This window comes from Sciurus carolinensis, chromosome 3 (assembly GCF_902686445.1).
Source record: "Sciurus carolinensis chromosome 3, mSciCar1.2, whole genome shotgun sequence".
Taxonomy (NCBI): Eukaryota; Metazoa; Chordata; class Mammalia; order Rodentia; family Sciuridae; genus Sciurus; species Sciurus carolinensis.
Window position 1 is genome coordinate 43,516,027 of NC_062215.1, and position 26,094 is coordinate 43,542,120.

At 45.5% G+C, this 26,094-nt stretch overlaps 1 protein-coding gene across 1 annotated transcript; it reads left to right on the top strand.

The window, feature by feature from the left end:
* The first annotated feature begins 445 nt into the window (after positions 1-445).
* Adora2b (adenosine A2b receptor) lies at positions 446-25,385 on the top strand. The gene is made up of 2 exons (XM_047546888.1): positions 446-875; positions 24,005-25,385. The coding sequence occupies exons 1-2, from the start codon at positions 541-543 to the stop codon at positions 24,666-24,668; spliced, it is 999 nt and encodes a 332-aa protein (XP_047402844.1). The 5' UTR covers positions 446-540; the 3' UTR covers positions 24,669-25,385.
* The last annotated feature ends 709 nt before the right edge of the window (positions 25,386-26,094 follow it).

The following is a 26,094-nucleotide window of genomic DNA, read 5'->3' on the forward strand; positions in this document are numbered from 1 at the left end:
TGGGGAGTACCCAAAAGCTTCAGGACTTCACAGCCAGGTGGAATGATTCTGGGAGTGTCCTTTTTGCAGCGAGCTCTCCGGGGCTGGCGGGCGTCCCGGGGCAGAGGCGCGGTGTCAACCCCAGGAGTCGCCTGGACTCCGCGCTGCACCACCCAGGCTGGAAGGCGGTGAGACTGCTCAGGACACTGATGCCGACCCGAAGGAAAAGTTGGAGAACTCGTTTTTTGTTAGATACCCGCCACTACAAGGACGCCGCGGGTTGCCGTCCGAGAGCAACTGGAGCTGGCGCGAAGTCGGGATGGGGCGAGGGGGCGGTGCTATGTCAATCCCAGACGGGCGGGCGGTCTGGCCAATAGTAACTGCCGCCTGCCCGAAGTCCCGTCCCCTGAGCTCCCGACCGGAGCGCGCAAGCTAGGCGGCTCAGACGCTTCTAGTGGAGGCGCGGTCTGGCGCTCCGGCGGTGCCCGGCAGGGCTCACGCGGCTGTCTCGCGCCCGGCACGGCCCTGGTAGGCGATACCCGGGGCCCGGCTGGCCCGGCCATGCCGCTGGAGACTCAGGACGCGATATACGTGGCTCTGGAGCTCGCCATCGCCGCGCTGTCGGTGGCGGGCAATGTGCTGGTGTGCGCGGCGGTGGGCACGTCAAGCGCGCTGCAGACTCCCACCAACTACTTTCTGGTGTCCCTGGCGGCGGCCGACGTGGCCGTGGGGCTGTTCGCCATCCCCTTTGCCATCACCATCAGCCTGGGCTTCTGCACTGACTTCCACAGCTGCCTCTTTCTCGCCTGCTTTGTGCTTGTGCTCACTCAAAGCTCTATCTTCAGCCTCCTGGCCGTGGCCGTCGACAGGTATCTGGCCATCCGCGTCCCGCTCAGGTGAGGCGCGTGGCGTCTTTCGACCCCGGGGCTCAGTCAAATCCCCTCTGGGAGCCGCCCTCTCCAAGACCTAGGTCCAGCCTTTAGGTACCCCAGATTGGCCTGGTTGTGGACGCGCGGAGGCTCGGAGCTCTAGTTCCCGGCTTGGAGGAGACCGGCCATCCTCAGAGACACGTGCGCCCAGACTGCTGAGACCCTCTTGGTGCTCCAGAGAAAGGCCTTGGCAGTCTCTGCGCCTCCCACGCGTCGTAGGCGCGCGCCCCTCTAAGGAGACCTGTGTATAAACAACTCTAGGGGTTCCGGAAGTGCGCGCCCTGCGAGGCGCCCCAGCTAGCGCGTGGAAACCCGGGCGCAGGAGGTTTGGTGATCGCAACTCCACCCCTACGGTTAAAGCTATTTCCTCCTCGCCCGCCGCTGCTGTATCCGCGAGAGCAGCTGTCGCAGAGCAGGGCACCGCGTCCAGAGCAGCGGCCAGACGTGGTCCTCTGAGTGCTGGGGGTCTGGGAGATTTTGTCCAAGGGCGAGGCAACCGAACGCTAGCAGTTCGCGCTGTCGGAATGGACACACCGCCCAGTTTTGGAATGTGCCTGCTGCAAACTAAGGCGGCCAAGGGCAGATCCAAGCAGAAGGTGCCTGGTAAATTTGGGGAACGCTATGGACACTTGTCCCTGCATATTTAATGGTGACTTAAGTCACCTCCATATACTTTTAAAAAGAGTTACAGTGCTTACTGGTTCACCAAACGAAAAGTCGTAGAGTCTCCATGCCGTTGTGTAACCTCATTTATACCCCGCTGCCTCGTCGGAGCAGCTTCTGAGAAAGAGAAAGCGCTTCCAGGATTTCAGAAAACTTCGGAGTACATACATGTTCACTCTTTCTCAGAATATGCTTCAATCAACTCTCCCTTTTTCCACACTGAAAAAAATGTAGGATTCTGGGGAGTGGATTCCCAGTTGTAGCTGATGAATTCAACATTGAAGGTTTGTTGAAAGGTGTGTCTGTGTCTTTGTACCTGGGCCCCTTTGGCCTAAGGTGAACTTGGGATCTCTTTAGATTTGGAGCTTGGCCTGGAAAGCTAAGTTATAAGAGTAGGAAGGGAAGGAACTCATTTATTGAGTGCCAGCTATGTGTCGGGCAGTTTATATTAAATGTATATCCTTTAATCCTTGAAGTAATTCTAGAGGAAGGGTACTGCCACCTGCATCTTGTAGATGAGGGGATGGTGGCTCAGGAAAATTTAGAGTCTTGCTCAGGATGATACATAGGGAATCAGTGTCAGAGCCGGGACTCAACTCAGAACTGGCATTGTGTTCTCACCTGTGCCATCAGGCTGTCTGGCAGAACTGTGTGTGGCACCAGTGTTTGAGAAACAAGAAAAAAGGCCTTCTATTCCTGGAGGAGGAGTCTGCCTGCAGTAAACTGTAGTTGTAAAGGAAATGTGCTTGTGGGAATTGAGCAGGAGAATGCTCCCAGAAATCTTTTTAGTAGACATAAATGCTGAGCCTGGTCCCTGTGGGTTGTGTCCTGGGTCCCAAAGGGAATAGGAACCTCCTGCTTGGTTAGGCTGTGAGCCCGATGTGCACGTCTAGGTTGTTTCATGTGCTGCTGCCCTTGGCATCTGAACAGGAGGCTTCATGCATTCTATCAGGTGTGACAGAGCCCAGGACTTGGGTGGCACAGTATTCTCTTCTTTCTTAGGACCCTCTTTGTTCTCATAATGGGTACTTGATGGCCTTTTAGACTTTTTGCGTGCAGCAGGGCAGTCACACACCCCCATCTACAAGAAGCTCCTTGGGCTTGCCCATGGCAGAGACTCAGAGACATTCCAGCTAAACCGGGAGTTACTACAAGAATCTCTTGGGTCACAAGGATGCAGCAGGAAGTTCCATAACAGTTTAAATCTGTTAGTTCTTGTCCTCATTTGTGCTGGGTGGGGCCTTGAAAAGATTGGGTGTGGGTGTCTTAAGGGGAAAGGCACTGTGTGAATCACAGGCCCCTGACTTCTCCTTTACTAAGGGCACAAGGATGAGAGGAGGTGGAATGATTGAGGATTGCTGAGTGGGGTCTCCAAGAAGGCTCACTCCTGGCTTGCTCAGAGCTCAGAGATCTGGAAGAGGTGTACAAGGCCCTGCCCTGTTCATAACACTGGCCTCCATCCTGGTGGGTTGAAAGATGTACCTGGGTCCTCACACTTCCCTGAGCCCTCTTGAGAGCTGGAGCTTGGGGTAGGCCTTCTGCCCTCAGCTGTTTCAGCGGTCCAGAGCATGGTTCCCTGTGAACAGGTTAAAATACAGATTATGCTGAACCAAGCACGTGTGCCTATAGTCCCAGCTACTTGGGAGGGTGAGGCAGAAGGATCACTGGAGGCCAAGAGTTGGAGACCACCCTGGTGACATAGTGAGACCTTGGCTCAAAAAATACAAATTATGGGACCTGGTGGGACCCTACTGAATAAGAATCTTTGTGGTGGCTATATGTGAGATTTTGGATTGATAGTTCCCCTGAAGTTTGAGAACCCTTCTACAGTTGGGAGGTTTGAGGCTCCTCTTTGTTTAGCTGACATAGGCTGGATTCTAGGGCACACCAATCTTTGACTTGGCTTTGGGGACCTCCTTGAGGTCATGGGCTGCAGATGGAAGTCATGTCAGAAGCATCCTGTAGGGGAGGAGGTGTCTTCTCTATGACACCAAGCAGTAAGAAAGGTAAGGCCCAGGGAATAAGGCTAAAGGTATAGGCATACCTCTTCCTTGGGCAGAAACAGTTCTGAGACTTGTCCTTGGGTCATTGACTCCATTTCTGAGATTTGCCCCTAGGTCACTAGCTCCATGGATCCATGGACTTGAAAGGGATCTATGCTGTAAAGCTGTAGGCATGAGGCTCCTACTTGTTTCCTGGTACCCAAGATGTTTACTAACATGAAAGAGATGATAGTGCAGGAGGAAAAGAGAGCCCAGAGGTGATACTAGACACAAAAATGACCCCTTTGACCTGACTTATAAAAAAGGAATGTCTGCTCACATCAGGTCCTGCCCTTTGCCTTCAGAATGAGGGGTGTCCACACACAAAAGGTGGTCAGCTGCCTCTAGTTTAATCCATAGGTGGTTCTTGACATTGGTCCTGGGGGTTCCGGTCCAGGGAAGCCATTAGAAGTGGGCAGTAATGGGGTGGTGCATGAGGCCAAGCTCCTGGGCTATAGGAGGTGGGCGTGTGTCTCTGCCCACAGTGGCCCCTGGCTTTCACTTCATCCTCATGCTGGTTCTGCTTCTGAAAGGAGCAGTTCCTCCTCTCTAATCTAATCCTGTTCTCCTTCGTGCCACACCCACAGCTGAGCTTGGGGGTGTCTGTGATTCATTCTAACTGGGGGACCTTTCCTTGTCTCTCTGAGGACTCAGTTTCCTCTTTCATAGTGGTAGAAGTTTCAGTAGCACTGAAGGCTGGAGTTGAAGGAGTGTTTTGCAGGGAGTGTTTGGTTGGTTGACTAGGTCAACAACAGAAAGGGGCATGTTTGTTTGCTCTGTCCCTGGGTCCTGACCCTGTCACCATGCCTGCCTTCTGCCACACTGAGGCTTTTTCCTCAGTGTTCACCTGTCCAATCTGGGAAGTAGGTATTAAAGACTTCTTAGCAAGACTTTGCTTTGTGTGAAAATGTGACCTCCACCAAATATTCACCTTTAGAGTTGTTTAAAAATAAAACAGGAAGGAAAATGTTCAGGTCTGGGTCCTACCCCTCCATCCTTCTCAAGGACTCCCCTCCTTGGTGTACCTACTTTCTCTTGCATCAGTGTTATAATTCCTTCTCCTCTCCCAGAACTGGAGATTGAAGCCAGAGGCTCTACCACTGAGCTACACCCCCAGCCCTTTTTATTTTATAATTTTCAGTCAGGACACCTAAGTTGCCAAGGCCGGCCTTCAACCCGTGATCCTCCTGCCTCAGCTTCCTGAGTAGCTGGAATTATAGGCATGTGCCACCACACCCAGAGGTGTTATCTTTCTTTTCCAGATCATCTTCATTGTAGTGGGTTGAATGGTGGCCCCCCAAAAGATATGTGCATATTTTAATTCCCAGAGCCTGAGAATATGCCTGTATATGGAAAGGAAAAAAAAAAAAGGAAAAAGAAAAAGAAAAAGAAAGAATATTGTCTTATATGGCTCTTGAGAGAGGAGGGGCTTTTGCATTTTAACCTCTAAATGCAGTTGCACCTTGCAAGATAGACACAGCTGTGTGAAGAAAGAGGGAGAGATTATAGTCATGTGGCCAAGTGAAGGAACATAGGGGCAGCCATCAGGAACTGGAAAAGGCATAGGACAGATCCTCCCCTAGATCCTTTGGAGAGAGTGTGGCCTGCCAGCACCCTAACTTCTGGCCTCCAGAATCAGTTTCTGTTGTTTGAAGCCACCAAGTTTGTGATACTTTGTTAGACTAGCCCCAGGAAACCACCCATCAACACAGAATGCTTAAATCACTCTCCCTTGACCACACGCTCTCTTTACTTCTTGGTGCATTTCTTCAGACCCTCCCCCGTTCCTGCTGGGCCCCAGGGAAGGCCCCACCTCCTCTCCTGTGCACCTGTAACTGCTGTCCACATGGCTGCTGGAGAGGAGGATTTAAAACGTAAGTCAGATCATATCATTCCCCTCCTTAAAGTGCTGCTAGTGAGCATTTAGGGTGACAACTGAATAGCCTGGTTTCTGTCACCCCATCCTGTGCCCTGTTGCATCTTGAGTACCAGGTTCTCTCCCCAACCCCAGCTTTGCTCTACCTTTCCTCCCTACCCCATCTGAAGAGGCTTCTTTCAGCTGCTGTTTATTTACCCTTAATTATTTATCCTGATAAATTATGTCTTTACTTAGTTGTGGTCTCTGTCCACATAGCATGTGAGCTCTGTGAGGCAGGGGCTTTATCTCATATTCTAGGACCTGGCACTCAGTACCATGCCTGGCACAGGGAACAGACCCACACTGTGGATGAATACACACACAAGCGACTGGGTGCAAGCTTGTATTAGGGTATGTCATGTCCAGGGGAACAGCTGGAACAGGTGTGGGGAGACGGTGCTAAAAATAATACAGGACAGGAGGGTCTAAGATGGCCAGAGCTCTCTGGTGAGATGATGTCAAAAGCTGGTTTACTGTGTTTTGGTTTTTTTGAAAAGGGGATCTTGCTGTGTTACCCAGGCTGGTCTCAAACACATAAGCTTTAGCCTCTCAAGTAGCTGGGATGTGTGTCATTGAGTCTGGTTGGTCCAATAAGTTTTGATGAAGAATAAAGGGAAATCATCTTCTTGAGAGGATCCCTCACACTCCAAGGACAGGGTGGCATGGAGCTCAGAGATGCCCTGGGACAGCTAGGCAAGTCAGCAGGGGCTTGCCAGCAGGGGCTGCCGCCAGAGAGCTGGGCTGAGGGCAGCCAGCTGTGAATCCTTGGGCAAAGCTGGCAGGTCCTGGCTCCTCCTCGAAATGCAGGCAATGAGGTTTCATGAGGGACTGGGTATTGCTTTGCTATTACTTATCCCTCACTGTTATCACAATCCTCTCAACTCAGCCTTCAGCCTGAAACAGCAACCTGTTTAGCAGCAGTTATCATAGTTAGCTCTTGTCTGAGGCCGTGTTTATTGTTGAGGGGCCCTGCAGCCTGGCTGGGGTGGAAGGAGGCTTGCTTCTGGGTGTATTGGTTCCCTGCTGGACATACACATCCCTGGACAGAGGCCCGGGTCTGGTCTTGGAACCAGGTTGTAATCAGGGTCTGGAAGGTACCCGAAAGAAAGTCCTGTCTCTTGGCTAGGGGTAGAACCCGGGGTAGAACTGGGCTGGATGGCCATGAAGAGCACATGGGAACTGCTGGGCAAGGGGGCATAAGGTGGAGTTGGCAAGCACTTGGGTTGTGACATGATCCCCCAAGGGACGGGAGGAGGGGTCCTCCCGGCCACCATGGGCTCTGCCCTGGGAACAGGACCTGCAGCTGCCCCCAGAGTGTCAAAGCCTGAGGCCACTCTATGTGCCTAGAAGGGGCTAGCTGGTTGCCCTGCCAGGGAGACAGCACCTGATTTTGTGCTTCAGATGAACATCTCTGTCCGCTTCTAAATAGCATGGATGCTGTCTGATTATGTAGAAAAAGAGCTTGTGTGAAGGAACAAAAGGAAGCAACATTTCTACAAGACATACAGTCTGCATTCTCAGTGACCATGTGCTCAGGGCCTCACCTTACGGAGCGCTTGGCAGGACCTAATCTCAGTATCTTACTCTTCCAGTCTTCAGCTTGTGATTGCAGCATGGGTGTACCCTGCTGAGACAGATATGGGGATTGGAATTTTCAATATCTTGAATAGTAGTCACCATTTTGAAGCCTTTTCTGTGGGCTGGCACTTATGTATCTAATCTCAGCTAATCTTTATGGCAACTCTACGAGGGCAGATACTTCACAGAAGAGGATACCGAGGTTCAGAGAGTTATTTTCAGCCTGGGGTTATATAGAAGCCAGGATGGATAAGCCTATCTTCCAGGACCCTTTAACCATCATATGAACAGCTGCAAAGAAAGACTCCAAACACCAGGGCCATTTAAGAACACCCCCTGTAACCAGTGGTCCTCACAAGCATAAGTGAACAAGGCCATGAGCAGATTGTGATGGAGGCCCTTTCAATATTACCCAGAAGACTAGTGGAAGAGTAATATGGCCAACTGAGGAAAGAGAAAGCTCTGCCTGGGTTGGTATGCATGACATCGGACAGAATGTGGATGACAGATGCAGAGTCTGTGGGGATCCCATCCCATCGCCCTTTTTTCTGCAGAGGAGATCTGAGGCTCAGCCTCTCCTGTTGCTTCAAACGATCACTGACCTTCAGGAACTGGGCTTTGATGTGGTTATTCTCCCCTGAAGGCATTAACATGTTACAGTGTTGGCCTCTGAGGCTAACAGATTGGAGACTCCAGTATTGGCAACGAGAATTTTTTTTTTTTTTTTTTTTTTTTTGTCAAGGCAGTTTTTTTATAGGTGGATAACTTTTCTCAATAGACAAAACTTAGGTAGTGCACATTTTTCTAAATGGTTTTAAGTTTCCAGAGCTCCAATTTGGGTTAATTCATCTTGACCCAGGAATTGGGAATGGAGCCTTTCAACATGGCTTTAAATTAGGGAAGCACACTGAGGTTATCAGAACTTGGAAGTGTCTTCCCTGCTTCCCCAAGAACAAAAGTCTCAGTGAGTGAAACAGGATTATTTTACAAAACCTAAATGATAAATCCAGGAATGACCACTTGATAAAATTAGGATAATTTAGTTTCAGCTTCCATCTTTGAACAGGGCATTAAATTGACTACCTTTAAAACTTACGGCTTTCCAGACTGGGATTATGGATCAGTGGTTGAGTGCTCACCTAGCGTGTGTGATGCACTGGGTTCAATCCTTAGTACCACCTAAAAAACAAATAAATAGAGCTGGGGATATAACTCAGTTCATAGTGTAATTGTCTGTCAAGCACAAGGCCCTGGGTTCAATCCCCAGCACTGCAAAATAAATAAATAAATAAATAAATAAATAAATAAATAAATAAAGGTATTGTACCCATCTACAACTAAAAGATAAAATATTTTAAAAAATGACAGCTTCCCCAGATGTGATACTCAAATGTAGTTTCAGAAAAATCAGTAATAATACAACAGTCATTATACCTCACAGCTGTGGCTATAGAAAATCATCTTCAAGCATCACACAAATTTAAAATGCAGCTGTCTAATAAATTATCCAGAACACAGATGCCATACGAACCCTGAGCCATTTCTTTCCACACCAGAAACACCAATGCAGTGCAAAACTGCCTCTTGTAGAGCAGTTGTGTCAGCTTCGTTACAGATGTTAACAGCCACATGGATCAGCTATACAGGTCAACTTGTCCTATAATTCATTTTTATATCAGGTGATGGATAAATCACCAGGTAGGGCATTCCCTGAAACATCTTAGTCTGGAGACCCGAATTCATGACCACAGTGACCTGTGTCTTAAAGCCCAACCATTCCAACGGTTGCTGGAGATACCGTCATTACTATTGAGATATTGGCTTTCACAGGCGACAAGTATTTAATGGCAAATAGCCAGTGTACTTTCTTGGACAGAATTCAAGTTGAGAACAGACTCACAAATAACTCAACCAGGGCTGAAGTGGGTGGAACACTTTTTCTAGAGGGTTCCCAGAACACTTTTTCTGGGAGTGGAGGTGCAGAGGAGCAGCGGGGAGAGCTCCTGTGGTCAGAGGTGCATGTGAGCGGGGGAGTCAGGGCTGGGCGGTGGAGCAGAGTGGGTGGACCGGGCAGATGCAGGAGGGCCTGCACACTTGCTGGGATTTTGTCCTGGAGGTGCAGTGCATCAGTGAAGGAATTGGGTGTTTGTTTCTTTGCTTTTGTTTTTTGTTCTTTGAATTAGAAATCAGCCAGTGAGCTCAGAAGTGAACACCGAGAAGTAGGAAGGCTACACAAAGGAAAGCAAAAGTTCCTCCTTCCCTGGACAGTCACCTGTCCCTCTGCCTGCCGGGGTGGCCCCACTTCTGTTGGGATTTCTTCGAGGGTCATTTGACACCTGGTTTTGTGCTGCTATCCTTAAGCAGAATCTGTTGACTCCCTGTCACGTGACGTGAGGACTACGGTTCACACAGACCTTCTTCCCTACCTGATTCCTTCCAATTTGTGTTGTATTTTGAATTTTCCCCTGTAGACATTTCAGCCTGTATTTCTGATTCCATCAATTGTAAATAATATCTGTTGAGGAAAATGATGCCACCACCATTCCTTCCATGTCTCTTCTCCTGGTTTCCATCAACCGTTCCATTGCCTGCTTAAGAGAGGGTTTACTTTCATGCTGTTGTAAAGAAATTAAAACCATACACACAGGTAAATTGTGGAAAGTTGTCACCCATCTCTGATCTCTGGCTCCCCAGTTTGCCTGTCAGAGGCAACTGCTATTTCTTTTTCTTTTTTTTTTGGTACTGGGAATTGAACTCAGGCAGTCAACTGCTGAGCCAGCCCTTTTATATATGTGTGTGTGTGTGTGTGTGTGTGTGTGTGTATACATAGTTTTAGTTGTGGGTGGACCTTTATTTTATTCATTTATTTATATGTGGTGCTGAGAATTGAACTCAGTGCCTCATACATGCTAGGCAAGTGCTCTACCACTGAGCCACAACCCCAACCCTCCCCAGACCTTTTTTGTATTTTATTTAGAGACAGGGTCTTACTGAGTTGCTTAGCATACCTAGCTTTTGCTGAGGCTGGCTTTGAACTTGCAATCTTCCTGTCTCAGCCTCCAGAGCCGCTGGGAGCAACCACTATTTCTTTCTTTCTTTTTTTTTTTAATACTTTTTTAGTTGTCAGTGCTTTTGTTTATTTGTATGTGGTGCTGAGAATCAAACCCAGTGCTTCACACATGCTAGGCAAGCACTCTTCTGCTGAACTACCTCCCCAGCCCGCAACCACTATTTCTTAAGGTGACTTCTACATAAATTGTGTATTGAACATATTCATGTTTTGCTGCTGCTTTTTATGTTGTCAAGATTTATATCATTTACGTTTATTCTGTAATAAAATCTCCTGAACTCTATGGAGTATCTGAAAATTGAAAATTGATAAATAGCATACATATTTGTGTGTATCTTATTCACCCCAGAACAGTGTGATTCAGTAGGATGTGCAGTCTTGCCACTACACCCATGCTTTTCAAGGAGACAGTTCTAATGTCCAGGTCACATGGCTTCTATTTTTAGATGCTCTCCATTTTTTTAAAATTATGCCATATTTTAGTCTGCTTCAAATTTAGATCATGAATTTCCCATTTGAATTAAAGAAAGTTGAAGGAGGAAACATGCCTTCCCATACTCTTGGAATCGTCTAGACTTCTTACTCATCCTCATTGTGGAATGTCAACATGCCTTTGCAGTGTGCTGGGAGCACAGCTGTTTGACTTCCTTCATTGTACCCTTGGGGTGGCCCTTTTCTTTTCTGTATTCTCTGTTTTCTTCCCTCTTCATAGGAGTCCATATTTGTTAGTTTGTGTACATGTCCTTAGGTGACTTTTTGAGGACATGGGATTATTTCTGGTGTCTTGAGATTATTTCTGGCATCTTATATGTCAAAAATCTTTGTATTCCTCCCACTTGGTTGTTCAACTGGAGATGGTTCATAAGTTTTTCCCTCAGAAGTCTGAAGGCATTGTTGCTCAGGAGTCTGGTGTGATTATGATTCTAATTCATAACTTGTGTTTCCTATCTGTAAGCCTCTGGGATTGTTTGCATTTGCTTAGTGTTCTTAAGTTGCATGAGGTTGGGTCTCAATATTGCCTTTGGTTTTTCTCCTTCACTGGGGCTGGTACTATTAGTGAACTTTTTCAATCTGAAGACAGGTCTGTCATCAGCTTTTAGCTTTTAAAAGAATATTTCCTTTTTTCCATTCGTTTTTTTCCTGCTTGTTCTTTCTGGGATTCTTAACAGATGAATGGATACATCCTCTCCTTGACTGGACTTTGTTTCTTAAATGTTCTTTTGTAGACTATATTTTGCTTTTGGATTCCTTCATGGAAGAGTTCCTTGACTTTTTCTTCCCCTAGTTCATCTTTTTTTTTTTTTTTACATTTTAACATTTATATTTTTACTTTTAAGATTATAGATTTTGCTCAGGAGGCTGAGGCAGGAGAATTGTGAGTTAAAAACCAGTTGCAACAATTTAGCGAGGCCCTAAGAAACTTAGTAAGACTCTGACTCTAAATAAAATATAAATAGGGACTGGGGATGTGGCTCAGTGATTAAGTGCCCCTGGCTTCAAGTTACCATACCAAAAAAAAAAAAAAAGATAGATTTTGGGCTTTGATTATTTTGTGGGGCCAGGAGTGGTGGTACGCACCTATAATCTCAGCAATTTGGGAGGCTAAGGCAAGAAGATTCTAAGTTCAAGGCCAGCCTCAGCAGTTTAGTGAGATCTTATTTCCCTGAAAAGGGCTGGGGATGTAACTCATGGTAGAGTGTCTCTGGGTTCAATCCTCAGGACCAAATAAATAGAAAAAACATATTTTTGGATTTACATGGTTCAGATGCCTTCACATGGCACAGAATATATACAATCAAAACTCTTCCACGCCTTCCTCCATCACTAGACTTGAAGCTTCATCTCTGGAAGGGGGTGGAAGGTGAAGGAGTAGATGCCAAGTGTCCATGGGTGCAGGCAGCCTGCAGTGCTGTTCCATAGGTAGTTTTGATTTCTTTTCCTCTTCTAAATCCCTCGCTGATCCCTGCTGTCAGCTTGGCTGGAGCCTCTTGTCCTGGCCATCCCTGTTGCCAGTGTAGTACTCCACGGCCCTGGTGATCCTCCTTGCCTCGTTTCCAGAAATTCATCAAAATTTCCGTTTTGCTGATCACCCTCCCCTTCTGTTTTTAGGATGATTATGAATTTCTTTTTGTATATCTTCATTGTCATTTAAATGTGCATTTATGAGGAGTGATAATTAGTTTGGACCTGGAAGGCCAATGTAGAATTATAATCAGGCGTTTGGTATGATCAGGTTGCATTCTAAAAGTCACTTTGGTGGACAGCTGGAGGGGTGAGTTGGAGGGGACAAGATTATAAGGGAAATCAGTTGTCATCCAGGCAAGAAGAAAGGTTGACATTTGATGTCAGGCAAGGGGTGTGGCTGAATTGAGAGCAGGGAGGCCTTAGGTAAAGACACTTAGCCAGCCAAGAAACCAGGATAGGAAAGAACTGAGAAGTGAAGATGGACCCTGGGACCACAATCAGGGAACAAGCCCTAAAAATCATGGCGGATCAGGGCAGGCTGAGTGGGAATGTATTGGTTGTGAGATCTTCACTCCAGATCATTCTGAGTGATCATTTTGGTGAGTGTGTCTAAGTAACACCACATATTGAGTGGAGTGCTTCTAACGGGAAGACAGGGATCCTGGGGAACAGGTTCAAGAGGACTTGGTGACTCCGATGGATGTTGGACTGAGGGAGAGGGAAGAGTGGAGGGTGACTCCTTGATCTCTGGGCAGCTGAATGGTGCCATCCTGAAGACAGGGACTTTTTGGAAGAGGGTGGCTTAGGTTGTTTCTGGTGCCTGTGGGTCAAGAGACACAGTCGATGGCAAGTTTTGGGAGGGTCAGGACTGGTCTGTTTTCGCCTTGGCTCTGGACTCAGCTCTTCCTGCTTCATGGAGTTCAGCTCTGCTTATCACCCTTGCCTCGGGGCTCCTGTGTCAGCTCCTTCCTGTCCCACTTCTCTACCTCACCGTCCTTGGTTTATCACCTGTGGTGTTCTAGTCCCTGTCCTCAAATTTCCCCAAACTGCTTTCTGTATATGCCATCTCAATTTCCATTGCTGATTTCAATACCACTACTGAATCTTTCTTTTTTAATGTAGGGAATTAATAAAGCTTTATCGAAAGACATTACAGAACAGGTCCTGTTGGCCTCTTTTCCCTGGCCTCTATGCATTTCTCCTTGGTCCCATCTCTACCTCTGCCCTATATTCTAGGGTGCCAGTCTCCTTTCTATCTGGGCTGCCTGTAGTCTCACTTGACCTATTAGCCTACTCTTCATGGACTGCTGTCTTTCCCAAGTGAAAAACTCGATTGCACCTCCTTGTTACTGAATGCTGGGGTTAGAGGTGTGCATCACCATGCCTAACTCAGACGCGTTTTTTTATCTGAATATTTTCAGTGTAGAACCTGTGCTATAGAGGACCAACTGTACCTTTCACTTAAATTTACAAATTGTTAATATTTTGCTACATTTACTTTCCCTTTCCCTGTCCATCTGTCTCTCACACACACAAAATTATCATCATACTCAGCAATTTTAACAGGTACCACAGTCCATAGTCAGATATCCCCATTTATCCCAATCATATTCTTTATAGTCCAGGTTCCAGTGAAAGGTCATGCTTGCATTTAATATGTTTAGTTTTCTTTAATCTGAAACAGTTCCTTAGTTGTTTTCTTTTTGGTCTTTTAAGACAATAACATTTTAGCTGGGTGGGGTGGTGCATGTGGGTCTGTAATCCCAGCAACTCGGGCAACTTAGGCCCTAAGCAACTTTAGGGAGACACTATCTCCAAATAAAAAGGCTGGGGGATGCAACTCAGTGGTAAAATACCCCTGGCTTTAATCCCCAGTACCAAAAAGAAGAAGAAGCAGAAGAAGAAGAGTTGTCCAGGCTGGCCTTGAACTTGTGACCCTCCTACTTCAGCCTCCTGGTTTGCTGGGGTTACAGGTATGCAGCACCACACCTGGAGTCAGTTTTCATTCTTCTGTAAAGAAGAGTTTCACCTTTTCCTTGCCTTTCTGTAGTTTTTAAAAATATCAGTATGCACTAACAGAATATTACTCTCATGCAATAATTATAATTCCTGTTACTCAATTAGATGCTCAAATTTGGTCATTGAGAACCCCTTCGAGTTCACTTCTGCTTAAGTGTTCTCATCCATTTTTGAGCACTTCCTTATTTTCTGACACAGAAAGGTATTCCAGGCTCGAATTTGGAACCAGACATTTTAAGGAGCCCTGGTTCCTGATAGTGGAGAATGGTGTTTATAAACCAAAATTTGGGTAGATTTCCTCATTCTGTGGGAGTATGATTTCTCCTTGCTATAACAGTTAGATTTAAAAAAAAAAATGCTGGAAGAACTCCTGCTACAATAGAATGCTGAATGGTTAATGAGGAGGAATGACTGAATTAAGCAAACCACCATTTGGAACACTATGATAGTAATAGCTGATTCAGGCAAGAATCATTGATAGATCCCAAAACTCGTGGGTAAAAGTTTGATGGGGACTAAGATAATTATAGTTTCAAAATATGTACCACGAGATACTGCCTTTCCTAATTAAAAGGGGGGAAATAGTTACAATGGACAAATCTGTCAGATACCACATTAACAAAGTGATCAAGGTTAACATCATAGTAATAGGACATACCGGCAGTGCCTCCTGACGTCCTCTGACGTCATGCGATATGGAGCCTGGTACTTTTGACAGTGTCATTATCTGAAGCAGTGTGTTTTAACTGTAGCATTAGGAGGACACTTTTGGGGGCAGAGAACAGATTGTCTTTTTCTTCTATGACTTGGTTTCATGTAGTGGCCCTTTCTTACAGGGGCCACTTGTTTTCTGTGGAGGAGATAGGAATCTGGCATGCAACAGCCTTGTACTTTGTGAGGCCCACCAATTATTTGAGAACAACATGTGAGACACACCAAAAACCGGTCCCCAACGGGAGCTCTGGAAGACCTGGTCCTGCCCCCTTCCACATTCTCAACTGGCTGCTTCCGTGGCAGCGACCCAGATCACCGCCTTTTATGGGGAACTGGTGGGGAGTGTGCCAACTTTCTATTCTGCTACTACATTCCCCATCCTTTGTGACTATGAAGGACAAATGGCATCTCTCTCAAACACATCTGTGTGCAGCATTGGGTCTCTGCTCAGGCCCAGCCAGGTCCACCACTGGGTTCAGACATACCTGAAATTGTTCAAGTAGATGAGCAGCCCTCTGGGAGCCAGGGGAACTAAGGGCCCTGCCCTCCTAGGAAGAACTCAGCAAAATAGAAGCTCTGGTGACCAGCCACACCCTATTTTCTTATGGGTGGGTGGGCGTTGTACTGTTCTCCAACTGACCCATAGGCTACAGCAGTGGCCATCTATGGAGACAAGGCAGACTGTCCTCAATGTGTCCCACAAATGGCAAAGAGAGGCTGGGGCTGTAGCTCAGTGCCTAGCACATCTGAGACATTGGGTTCAATAATCCTTGGTGCCACATAAAAATAAATAAATAAAATCAAGGCATGCTGTCCATTTACGACTACAAAAAAAAAAAAAAAAAATAGATAAAGAGGGGCTCTCTATCCATACCTAGACCTGAGCTTCATGTGGTAAAATAGAATAGCATTTGCTCTTTTTGTATAAGAATGGTTTGTTCCTTAAACTTTTTTTTTTTTTTTTTTTTTGAGACAGGGTCTTTCTGAATTGCTCAAGTAGGCCTGGAACTTAGGATCCTCCTGCCTAGCCTCCTGAGTAGCTGGGATTACAGACTTGTGCCACCATGCCCAGCTGTTCCTTAAACTTTTGCTAGAATTCATTAGTGACAATACCTTCTGGGTCTTAAGTTTTTTTTTTGTGTGTGTGTGTGTGTATGAAAGGTTTTAATTAAGAATTCTACATTTTTAATAGCTACACTGCTATTTAAATTTCCTATTTCTTTTTCTCTTCATGAATACTCTGTACAAAAATATTTAATTTTTGCAGTTCTAGAGATGGAACCCAGGGCCTTGTGCATTCTAGCCTGTGAATACTTTTTAAAAACCCTTTTAGTTTGGTTCCTTGGGAAATGTGAAAAATGGGAAGCAACTACTCATGGAAATGTTTCCTTTTACAGATAGCTGCTTATGGTCTGTAAGGTCAAGCTCTAACCAGGACTTGCTTTAATTGGAGCTACTAACTAAACATATTACACACACATAATCACACACACACACACACACACACACACACACGACTCAGAAGGCAGAATTCTGGGGGCTGGAATTGTTGCTCAGTGAAAGCGCACTTGCCTACCATGTATGAGGCACTGGGTTTGATCTTCAGCACCACATAAAAATAAATAAGTAAAATAAAGGTATTGTGTCCATCTACAACTAGAAATAAACAAAAAGACCAATTACCCCTTTAAAAAAATAAAAGAAGGCAGAATTCCAGTTCTTCCTTAGAAACAGGCTTTCTGTCAGCATTTGCTTGTCATAGTGTTAGGTGTCTTGGACACGTTGGTGAGCAAGACAGTCTACCACTGAGAAGCTTGTTCAGCTAGGATGAGACAGAAAATGTAGTTTTATGGTGGGTACATGGATGGGGGTGCTTAGGGCAGTCATAGGGAACTAGGGAGCACAGTGATGCACTTTAGTCCAAACTGCTGTGCTTCCAGATACTTTTTTGTATTGTGAGTTAGTTCACATGTGGTAGGTAAATAGGAGAAGGATGTTTGACTTGGTTCATGTATGAGTTTGCCTAGGCAGGCGAGATGGAATAGAGCAGAATTCGTCTTAAGTAGGAAGAGAAAAAACTGTTTGACCCCTGTGCAGCAGGTACCCCTGTGGGCTCCCAGGAACAAGGAGAATGAAAACAGTGCTTGTAGTTGGCATCCCTTCCTCAGAAAGCCACACCCCAGCCTGCTGGGATCTTGGCTGTGGCAGGCTGCATTGCCTCAGTGCCCAACTGTCCTCTGGTTCAAACTTCTCCTTTATCTGCATTGCCATGGCACCCCTCTGCCTTGCTCTAATAAGTTTTGCCAGGATCTCCATTGGATTTTTCTGGCAAATTTTGACTAAGTATGGAGGCAACCACTAGGCCAAGTGACAAGTGACTTCGTTAGTGCTGTAGTTAGAAAATTGTGTTGCTTTTGAGTGGACTGCCCTGACCCTGTTTTTCATACAAGTTCTACTACTTGAGTGCAGTTTTAGAGAACATGAGATTTTTTAAGTACGAGTATATTGCTTTGTAGCAGAAATATTTGTATTTACAGAGGAATGAAACTTGTGAGCCAGACCAAATATAAAGAAAAAAACATCCCTCAACAGCTTTAAGCAATGCTAGAACCCAGTGTGTGTTTACTTAGCAGTTTGCATTTATAAAGTGCTTTTGTACCTATTCTATCTGCATTAAAAGTTGCAGCTGCAACGGCAGCTTGCAGGTAGGTTATGGAGCCAGCATTTCTAAGTGGGGGCTGTACTGAGCAGCTAGGGGCTGCACAGAGCCCAAGATCAGTGTTACTGTCTGGGATAGCTGCCCTTGGGGCTCTAAACTAGGAGCACCCTGAGACCTGGGGATTGGCATGGTTTGAGCTCTAGGCCACAGAGCCAGAGAAGGTGGACCCTGCCCCCAAAGTAGGCCAGCACTTGTTATGCAGTGCTGCGTGGTTCCCCTTTATTATGTAACCTCATCGTTCACACTGTTCCCTTTTGTTGATTCCCTCCATGTGACTGTTTTTCTATCAATCTCCTTAGCTAATGAGCTCCTTATAAGGAGATGGATGGATCCCAGCACAGCTCCATGCACAGTGGAGGGGCATAGCTATTTCTCAGAGTACGGACTTCCTTAGAACACCCTTAAATGGGGGCCCACAAAAGCTGGGCTTGTGCACGTCTTGTTTGTAATAAAGCTGCCTGTGTTTTCTGCATTCACTCCTCTGTCTCCTGTCATTTACTCTCAGGAAGCTCTCCCGCTTCCTGGCCTCACTGTTGTGCTCAGCACCCTCTGCAGCAAAGCAGTGATTGGCACAGGGCCCGGGAACAGGATCTGGCCCTTGTATTTCAGGAATGTTTTGGGGAGACAGACAGACACACACACACATACACACACACACACACACACACACACACACACACACACACAGACAGACTTGAAAGAGCCACCGGTGCCCAGGGAATGAAGTGTGGAGCCCATGGCGTTAGGGGCTTGGGAGGGAGTCAGGCATTCAGGGAGAGAACAGAGCACAGTTGGAAGCGGGAAATGAGAGCACATGCAGATTGCCATTGGAGATGTCTGGCACAGCCTCCCAGCAGTGTGTGACGTGTGGAGCGGCACGGTCCGTTTTCTATAGCATCCCAATCCCTTCCCTGTGCCTGTGTGTCCCATGGGGACCAACTGTTCTGCCATCATGGAGCTGGAGCTCCAGCGCTGAAAGTCTTGTCTTTAGAGCCCAGACCTTTTTCCTGTGGAGGCAGTGTCTATGAAATTTGGTTATGTTCTCCAGCAGAATAAGAAAGGGCATGTATCTCCTGTTTGCTGCCTAAGGACTACCTCCAAACAGAGTAGCAGAGGCCCAATTCCCATGTGGCTGCTTGGAGAGTGGGGGTTCTCTGGAACCAGCAGGCAGCTCTAGCAAGGGCAGATTTGTCTGGGGAAGAAAATGAAGCAGCAGATCTATAGCTGGGTGGCCAGGTAGAGAGGAAGCTGAGATTTGTGAGATGAGCACTAAAGAAGCTGGGGGCTCTGAAGCAGATAAGTGACCACTTTGGGCAAAATTGCAATCAGATTAGATTGGGTTTGTGTCAGCATAATTTATGATCACTGAATCACTCCAAGCCTCGGTTTCTACAAAGAGTAGGGGGCTCAGGCCCTGGTGGCTCTATGCTATAGATGGTTCTGGACTGCAGGGAAAGACAGGTCTGCAGGTATTTCTCCCCAAAACTTTGCATCTGCTTGTGTGGCTCAAAGGCTGGCAGCATGGACAACTGTGCCAATTAGGGAGAAATTAGAAAGGAGTTAGAAAATTAGGGAGAATTGAGATGGAGAAATGGATGGTGAACCCATTTTTTTCTTCTTTAAAGTTTCAAGAACCACTGGCATACTGAAGATGAAAATGGAGATGTGGCTTGTATATTTTAGCTTTAGCTAAGTATTTCAGGTCCTGAGAAAAGGTTAACATTCAACTTCATAATGCTCTATATCACCCTGGCTAATCTGACTCAAGGTTCCACTTTTCCTTCCCAAACACTGTGCTCTCTGAGCATCATCAGACCCCTGTGTGTCCTCCACTTTCTCTGTGAAGTTTCCACCACCATCTGCCTCCACCGAGATCTGTTGTCCCAAGAATACCACTTCCCTTACTGCCATTTATTCCCTGGACCTCAGGTGGGGACTTGGGCTGTGGCTCTCTTGGTTCCCTCCACTTCCCTTTCCAGAGTACTTTTCCCACTTCTGCAATCCCCACAGAAGACCCCCATTTTTGAAGTTCCTGTTGTCCACACATACTGCCCCTCATCGCTGCCTCCTGTGACTTTGTGTTCTTTGTCAGTCTCTATGGCAGTCACTATGGAGACTTCACCACTCACTCAGCTCAAGCATCCTGCACCCTAGTGTGTGTTCCTTCACTTTCTCAGTCTTTCCCTTTTCTCAGTTCAGCTCCCATGGTCCCAGCCTGTGCTTGGTCAACCATAAGAACTGTGCCACCATTAGACCACCAAGGTATCCCCCTATGTTTTTCTAGAAGGAAAACTACTACCTGTGACGGCAACCCTGGCATCCCAGCTGCCTCCTCTTTCTCCCTCAGCTGACTTTCTTCATCCTTCTCTGGAAGCAGCTCCTTTTTTTTTTTTTTTTTTTTTTTTTTTGCGGTGCTGGGGATTGAACCCAGGGCCTTGTGCTTGCGAGGCAGGCACTCTACAAACTGAGCTATATCCCCAGCCCGAGACAGCAGCTCTTGAAGGAGATGCTGCCTCTATCCTGCTACCACCAAACCTCCACCTTCTCTGTACTGGACCTGTTCTCCTTCCTTCTGCCACAGCTGACAGTGTCTCTCCACATGTGCCCAGTACCCTACCTCTTCTGGCTTCCTCACAGTCTTAGTTTCTCTAATAATAATCTGTCCTTATTTTATGTCTTCTCACTCTGGATCAGTTTACTGACATCCACCATTTTCTTGACCTTAATCTCCATGCATCCCATCCTTTTCTTAATCCTCTGGTTTAGTAATGTTAAACCCTTAGGAATCCTTGATTTTTTATCTTCCAGCACCCAATCCATCTTCAAGACCTGTTGGTTCTACCTCCAGAATATATATATCCACTTACATCATCTTGGCTATCACTTTGGCCCAAGTCAGCATCTTCTCTTGAATCAACTACTGAAATAGTTTCCTAATGATTTCTCTGTTTCTCTTCTTGCTTCCCTAAAATTTAATCTCCATACTGTGACCAGATGACCTTTATACAACATATGCTGGTGCCATGCCTTTGCTTACAAGCCTACGGTGGCTCCCCATGGCCTATGAACTGGTCCCTGCCCCATCTTAGGCTCATTCACATTTCCTTTTTGTTTCTCGAGGGAACATTCTTGTCTGAAAGCCTTAGCATGTGCTATTCTGCCTGGAATGTTCTCTGTTTTTCAGAATTTTTAGTCCTTGTCATCCACTAGCTTTTGTCTTAAGATTGCCTTTCCAGAAAACCTATATCTAAAGTCTCCTTGTTTTTCTACTATCATTGCATCCTATTCATTTGGGTGTGGCTAAACCCGCTCCAATTCATAATGACATATTTGTATGTTTACTTATTTATTTCCTGTTTCTTCCATTAGTCTGTGTTTCAGGAGGGCAGAGATTAGTTTTCCAGTGCCTAGCAAGGGTTTGGTATCAATAAGAAATTCTATGAATGAAATAATGAATCAACAGGGACGACAGGTTAGTGATGGGGTTTTATAGAGAAAGCTGTGGCCAACTTCTCACCTGATGGAAGCTGTTTTCTTTACTTATCTAAGACAATTTAGCATGAAAATAGTTCTTCGCATGTGCAGGATCCAGCAGTTTTGAGTTCAGATGTGGGTGAATTCCTGTTGGATTCTATTGGGAAGCTACTTCCCATGACCCTCTCTGTATTGGCTTCCCTGTATCTAATATCACTTGACTATAAAAAAAAGAGGCAGCATGATTTAGTATTAAGAACACAGGCCCGGGAGTATGGGCTTAGCTCTGGTCTTTGTTTCACATTGGCTTATTACATTCAAAGACAGTATATATCTGTTTCATTTGTGAAATAAAAATGGTTGGACTAGAAAAGATAAAAAAGTCCTCTCCAGTTAGTATTCTTTGGGCTGCAGGTAACTGAGTACCTAACAGTGGTGTAAGCAATCAAGATATTTAATTATCTCTTAAAACAAGAATGTGGAGCCATAACATTTCTAGGGTTGGGCTAGTTATTCAAAGATGTCTTCAAGGAGCTGGGCTCTTCCCTTCCTTCTACTTTGTCTTCAGGCTTATGCCTTATGATCACAAGATGGATGCTGCACCTCTGGGAATCACACCCCTGAGGGCATCAAAAGCAGAGGTGGGCATGGAGGTAGACCTCCTTTCATGTTTCTTTCTCCTTTTATTAGGAAATAAAAGCTTTCCTGGAGGTCCCCTAGGATACTTTCATGTCTCATTGGTCAAAACCATCTCACAGTCCACCCCAGACCAATCACGAACAAGAGAAATGGAAGTGCAATAGTTTGCATATCCTATATAGAATCCATCTGCCAGGGCTGCCCTGTAATCAGCTGTGCTCAATTCATTATAGTTGAGTCTCACAAAGGGCAGGGCTGTGGAGTAGGCTGCCTTGTGGATCAGGATCCTGTGATTCTAAGTGCTTAGCTCTTAAGTTTCCATTATCTTACAGGGACTAGTTGTGTTATTCACATCCTCAGAAAGGCAATGATAAGGAATAACAATTTTTTTGTTTTACTTTTTTTTTTTTTTCCTTTTTTGTGGTGCTGGAAATTGAACCCAGGGCATTGTGCTTGCAAGGCAGGCACTCCACCAACTGAGCTATCTCTCCAGCTCTGGAATAACAGTTTTTTCAAGGAAGGCTTTATATTCCTGAATAAGGAGGGAAGCAGAAAGGCTTGGAAATAGATTTACTGACCAAGAAAAATTCTGTGAGCAACTGAGCCCAGCAGGTCATAGTAAAGGCCCCAAAAATGAGCAGGTTATTGCTGAGAGGTGCCCTCACAGGGAATAGAAAAGGTTAGAGATCACTGTGAATGACAAGGTACCAGGGGGTGGTGGTGTGCTCCTATAATCCCAGCAACTGGGGAGGCAGCAACTGAGGCAGGAGGATCACAAGTTTGAGGCCAGCCTCAGCAATTTAGTAAGGCCCTAAGCAATTTAGTGAGACCATGTCTCAAAACAAAAAAATAAAAAGGGCTGGGGATGTGGCTCAGGTTCAATTCTTAGTACCACCACCACCAAAAAAAAAAAAAAAAAAAAAAAAAAAAGCATGAGGCCAAGACTCCAGTAGCAAGTATTACTAGTATTACTAGTAAGCAGAATCTTGCAGATATCCAATGTATTCATAATGACCATTTTATTAAGAAACTACTGTGTACCAGGCACTGTGTTAGGTCCTGGGAAATCCCAATACAAAGGAACATGGTACCAGTCCTTAGGAGATTGGCATTCTGATTGAGAGAAAACACATGTAACAGACAAACAGGCTCTATTACAAGTGTGTGTCTGGCGCCGGAGTGAAGTAGCCACCTTTACCTAAGAGGTGCCTAGGAGAGGAGATGACCAGTGAAAGAAGAATAGCTCTTTTGGTTGTTGTTGAGAACAGCACAATTCAGAGAGGAGCCATCGGTCAGGAAAAGGCAGGCACTAAGGCCTGGAGGGCTCTGCCGGCCACGCTGAGGAGTGAGCTTTGTCCTGCAGGCAAAATAAGTTGCATACTTCTCATAAACAAGTCTTAAGTTATGTGAATCAAGTTAATTTCTAGTTTCTTCCTTCCTAAGAAGTTATAGAAAAATTTTATTTAGTTAACACATTACATTGAGTACAATTTATACATTCCATATGTATTATGGGCCAGTTACTAGTATTTCAGAATTTTTATTCAGTATGCTGCTAGCAGTTCTCTATAGAGAGGACATTGCTGGAACTTTTCTTTGTCAGCAAATTGTAGAGATACTCAGAATTGATTCTGCCCATTATCTGATGCAAACTTCCTGTGCTACTGTGGGAGAAGAGAAAGATTCTTGCTTAGAGTCACAAACAGTGCCACCTGGTACCAGGGGCTCCAGTGTTCATTTCCTTATGCCTGTGTTTAAGTGTCACCTGATCCATGAAGCCTTCCTTGACCAACTTCTTGAAAACTTCTGTCCCTGTCAGTCCTAACCTTCCTCATTCTGCTTTTTCATTTTTTATACCACATGTATCTCCATACTATTTGTTAATTGTTTCCCCTGCTAGAATGTAGATCCTTTAACATTTAGTAGGAATCTGTGTTCTCTTTATTGGTGTATCTCAACTACCTATAGCAGCACCTTACAGAAGACTTAGACTAAAGGTTGGTACTGAGTTCATAACAAAGTACCCCTTAAAGCTATTTATACCTGTTATCATTGTCTGTCCTTTGTCACTAAACAGAAATGAGTTACTAGTTCAAGAATGAAAATCTTACTAACAAGCTCTGCTTGTACTTGTTTGTGTCTCTAATGTTGTGAGTACTGGCCATGGTTCTCTGGAGGGTGAACCTGACAGGTTGTTAGGGTGGAAGGGCCATGGAATAAAAGCAGAGGTGGGCTCTTGGGCTTTGGTTGCAGAGTACTATAAACTGACCATAACAGATATGTTTTTTTGAACAGGTATAAAAGTTTGGTCACCGGGACCCGAGCAAGAGGGGTCATTGCTGTGCTCTGGGTCCTTGCCTTTGGCATCGGATTGACTCCATTCCTGGGGTGGAACAGTAAAGACAGTGCCACTAACAACTGCACAGAGCTCTGGGATGGAACCATGAATGAAAGCTGCTGCCTTGTGAAGTGTCTCTTTGAGAATGTGGTCCCCATGAGCTACATGGTATATTTCAACTTCTTTGGGTGTGTCCTGCCCCCACTGCTCATAATGCTGGTGATTTACATCAAGATCTTCATGGTGGCCTGCAGGCAGCTTCAGCGCACGGAGCTGATGGACCACTCAAGGACTACCCTGCAGCGGGAGATCCATGCCGCCAAGTCGCTGGCTATGATTGTGGGGATTTTTGCTCTGTGTTGGCTACCAGTACATGCCATCAACTGTTTCACTCTTTTTCAGCCAGCCCAGGCTAAGGATAAGCCCAAGTGGGCAATGAACATGGCCATCCTCCTGTCACATGCCAATTCAGTGGTCAATCCCATTGTCTATGCTTATCGGAACCGAGACTTCCGCTATACTTTTCACAAAATCATCTCCAGGTATGTTCTCTGCCAGACAGATGTCAAGAGTGGGAATGGGCAGGCTGGGACACAGCCTGCTCTCAATGTGGGCTTATGACCTAGGCTCTGGCCTCTTAGAGAAGGTAGATTCACAATACAAAGGGACAGGACACAGTTGACTGAATCTCACTGTGAAAGATAGCTACACCTCACAGGCATACAAGCTGTCTCTTCTGTGCACTTGTCTGGAGTTACCACATATCTAGCTAATATGTACATGCCATTAGTAGACTCCAAGGGTCAACAAATTTATTTATGATTGTTTGGCTGCTCCTATTGTGTGGATGATGCTGATGGCTTGAATGGATTCTAAAAAACTTGTTTTTAAGAGTCTGCCTCATTCATGGTAGAAAATGACTGAAACTGTTTTACTGTGAAACACTGTGAACTATTTTAATGCAAATATTTTTTTAACTTAGAGGCAAAGGAAGAATAAAAGTTGGCTGTACTAATGTATACTTGTTCCCAGAAAGGCTACCAAGGAAACTAAAAGTATAATTCTTTAATCAAGAAACTTCTGTATTAATCTGGGGATGATAGTCTCCTAAATTCCTAAGAATTATCATCAAGTAACAATTTTAAGCTCCATTCTCTTCCATATACAACTATACTCTAGAGGAAGAAACTGGAGAAACAGGATTCTGTCCTCTACTGGAGTCCTCCTTCTAGAGCTAGGTACCGAATTTTAGTTCTCTAAGTTCAAGTTTGGCCAAACTGTTGGAACTCAAGAGTGTGAGAATTTTCCTAAGCAAAATTATGTAATTGTGTATGTATATTCAGTGAAATAAAAATTTTATTTAAAAAAAGAACTTAGGGTCCTGCATTGCCTTGTACACAGGTGCATCCACTTGTCTACACCCTGAAGGCTAGTCCATTTCTGAAGTAGCAAGTCTTGGTAGATATTTTTTTCTACACTGCAACATAATGAAGCTCTGCGGACCACAACTGCACCGCAACTTGTATGGCCTTGGCCTTTCACCCAGCATTTGCTCACTAGCACGTTGTATTTAGGGGACCCAGGGATAAGGGGGGTCCTAGGCCAGAAAATCATCTGTTTATACATTGCTTCCCTTCCCACAAGCATACTGCAGGTTTATGAACCTCTGCAGAGACAGGCAATTCCTGTCCCTCTCCGATCCTCTTTTAGCTTTGTTACTTTAGTAAGTATTTATTTGCTTGACTTATTAAGAAGTTCTTGTCCTGGGCTGAAGCCTGTCTTGTTTTCATTCTCATCCTATTGTTGCTCCTTTGTTCTCTCTTGGGGTCCATCTGAGTCTCCTACCCACCCCCACCCTTTTAAAATCTGCCTTTTATTTCAGACTGGAAAATCCCTAGTAGTATCTGTAGCTTCTTTCCAGGACAGATTTTTAGTCTGTTCTTTCATTTGTCCCATTAAAAGCCCTGATATGCATGCAGAATAAACCCAGCTCTGTGGTTTTAGAGGCTGCATCTCCAACAACACAGTACAATTAAGCTGATTTGGC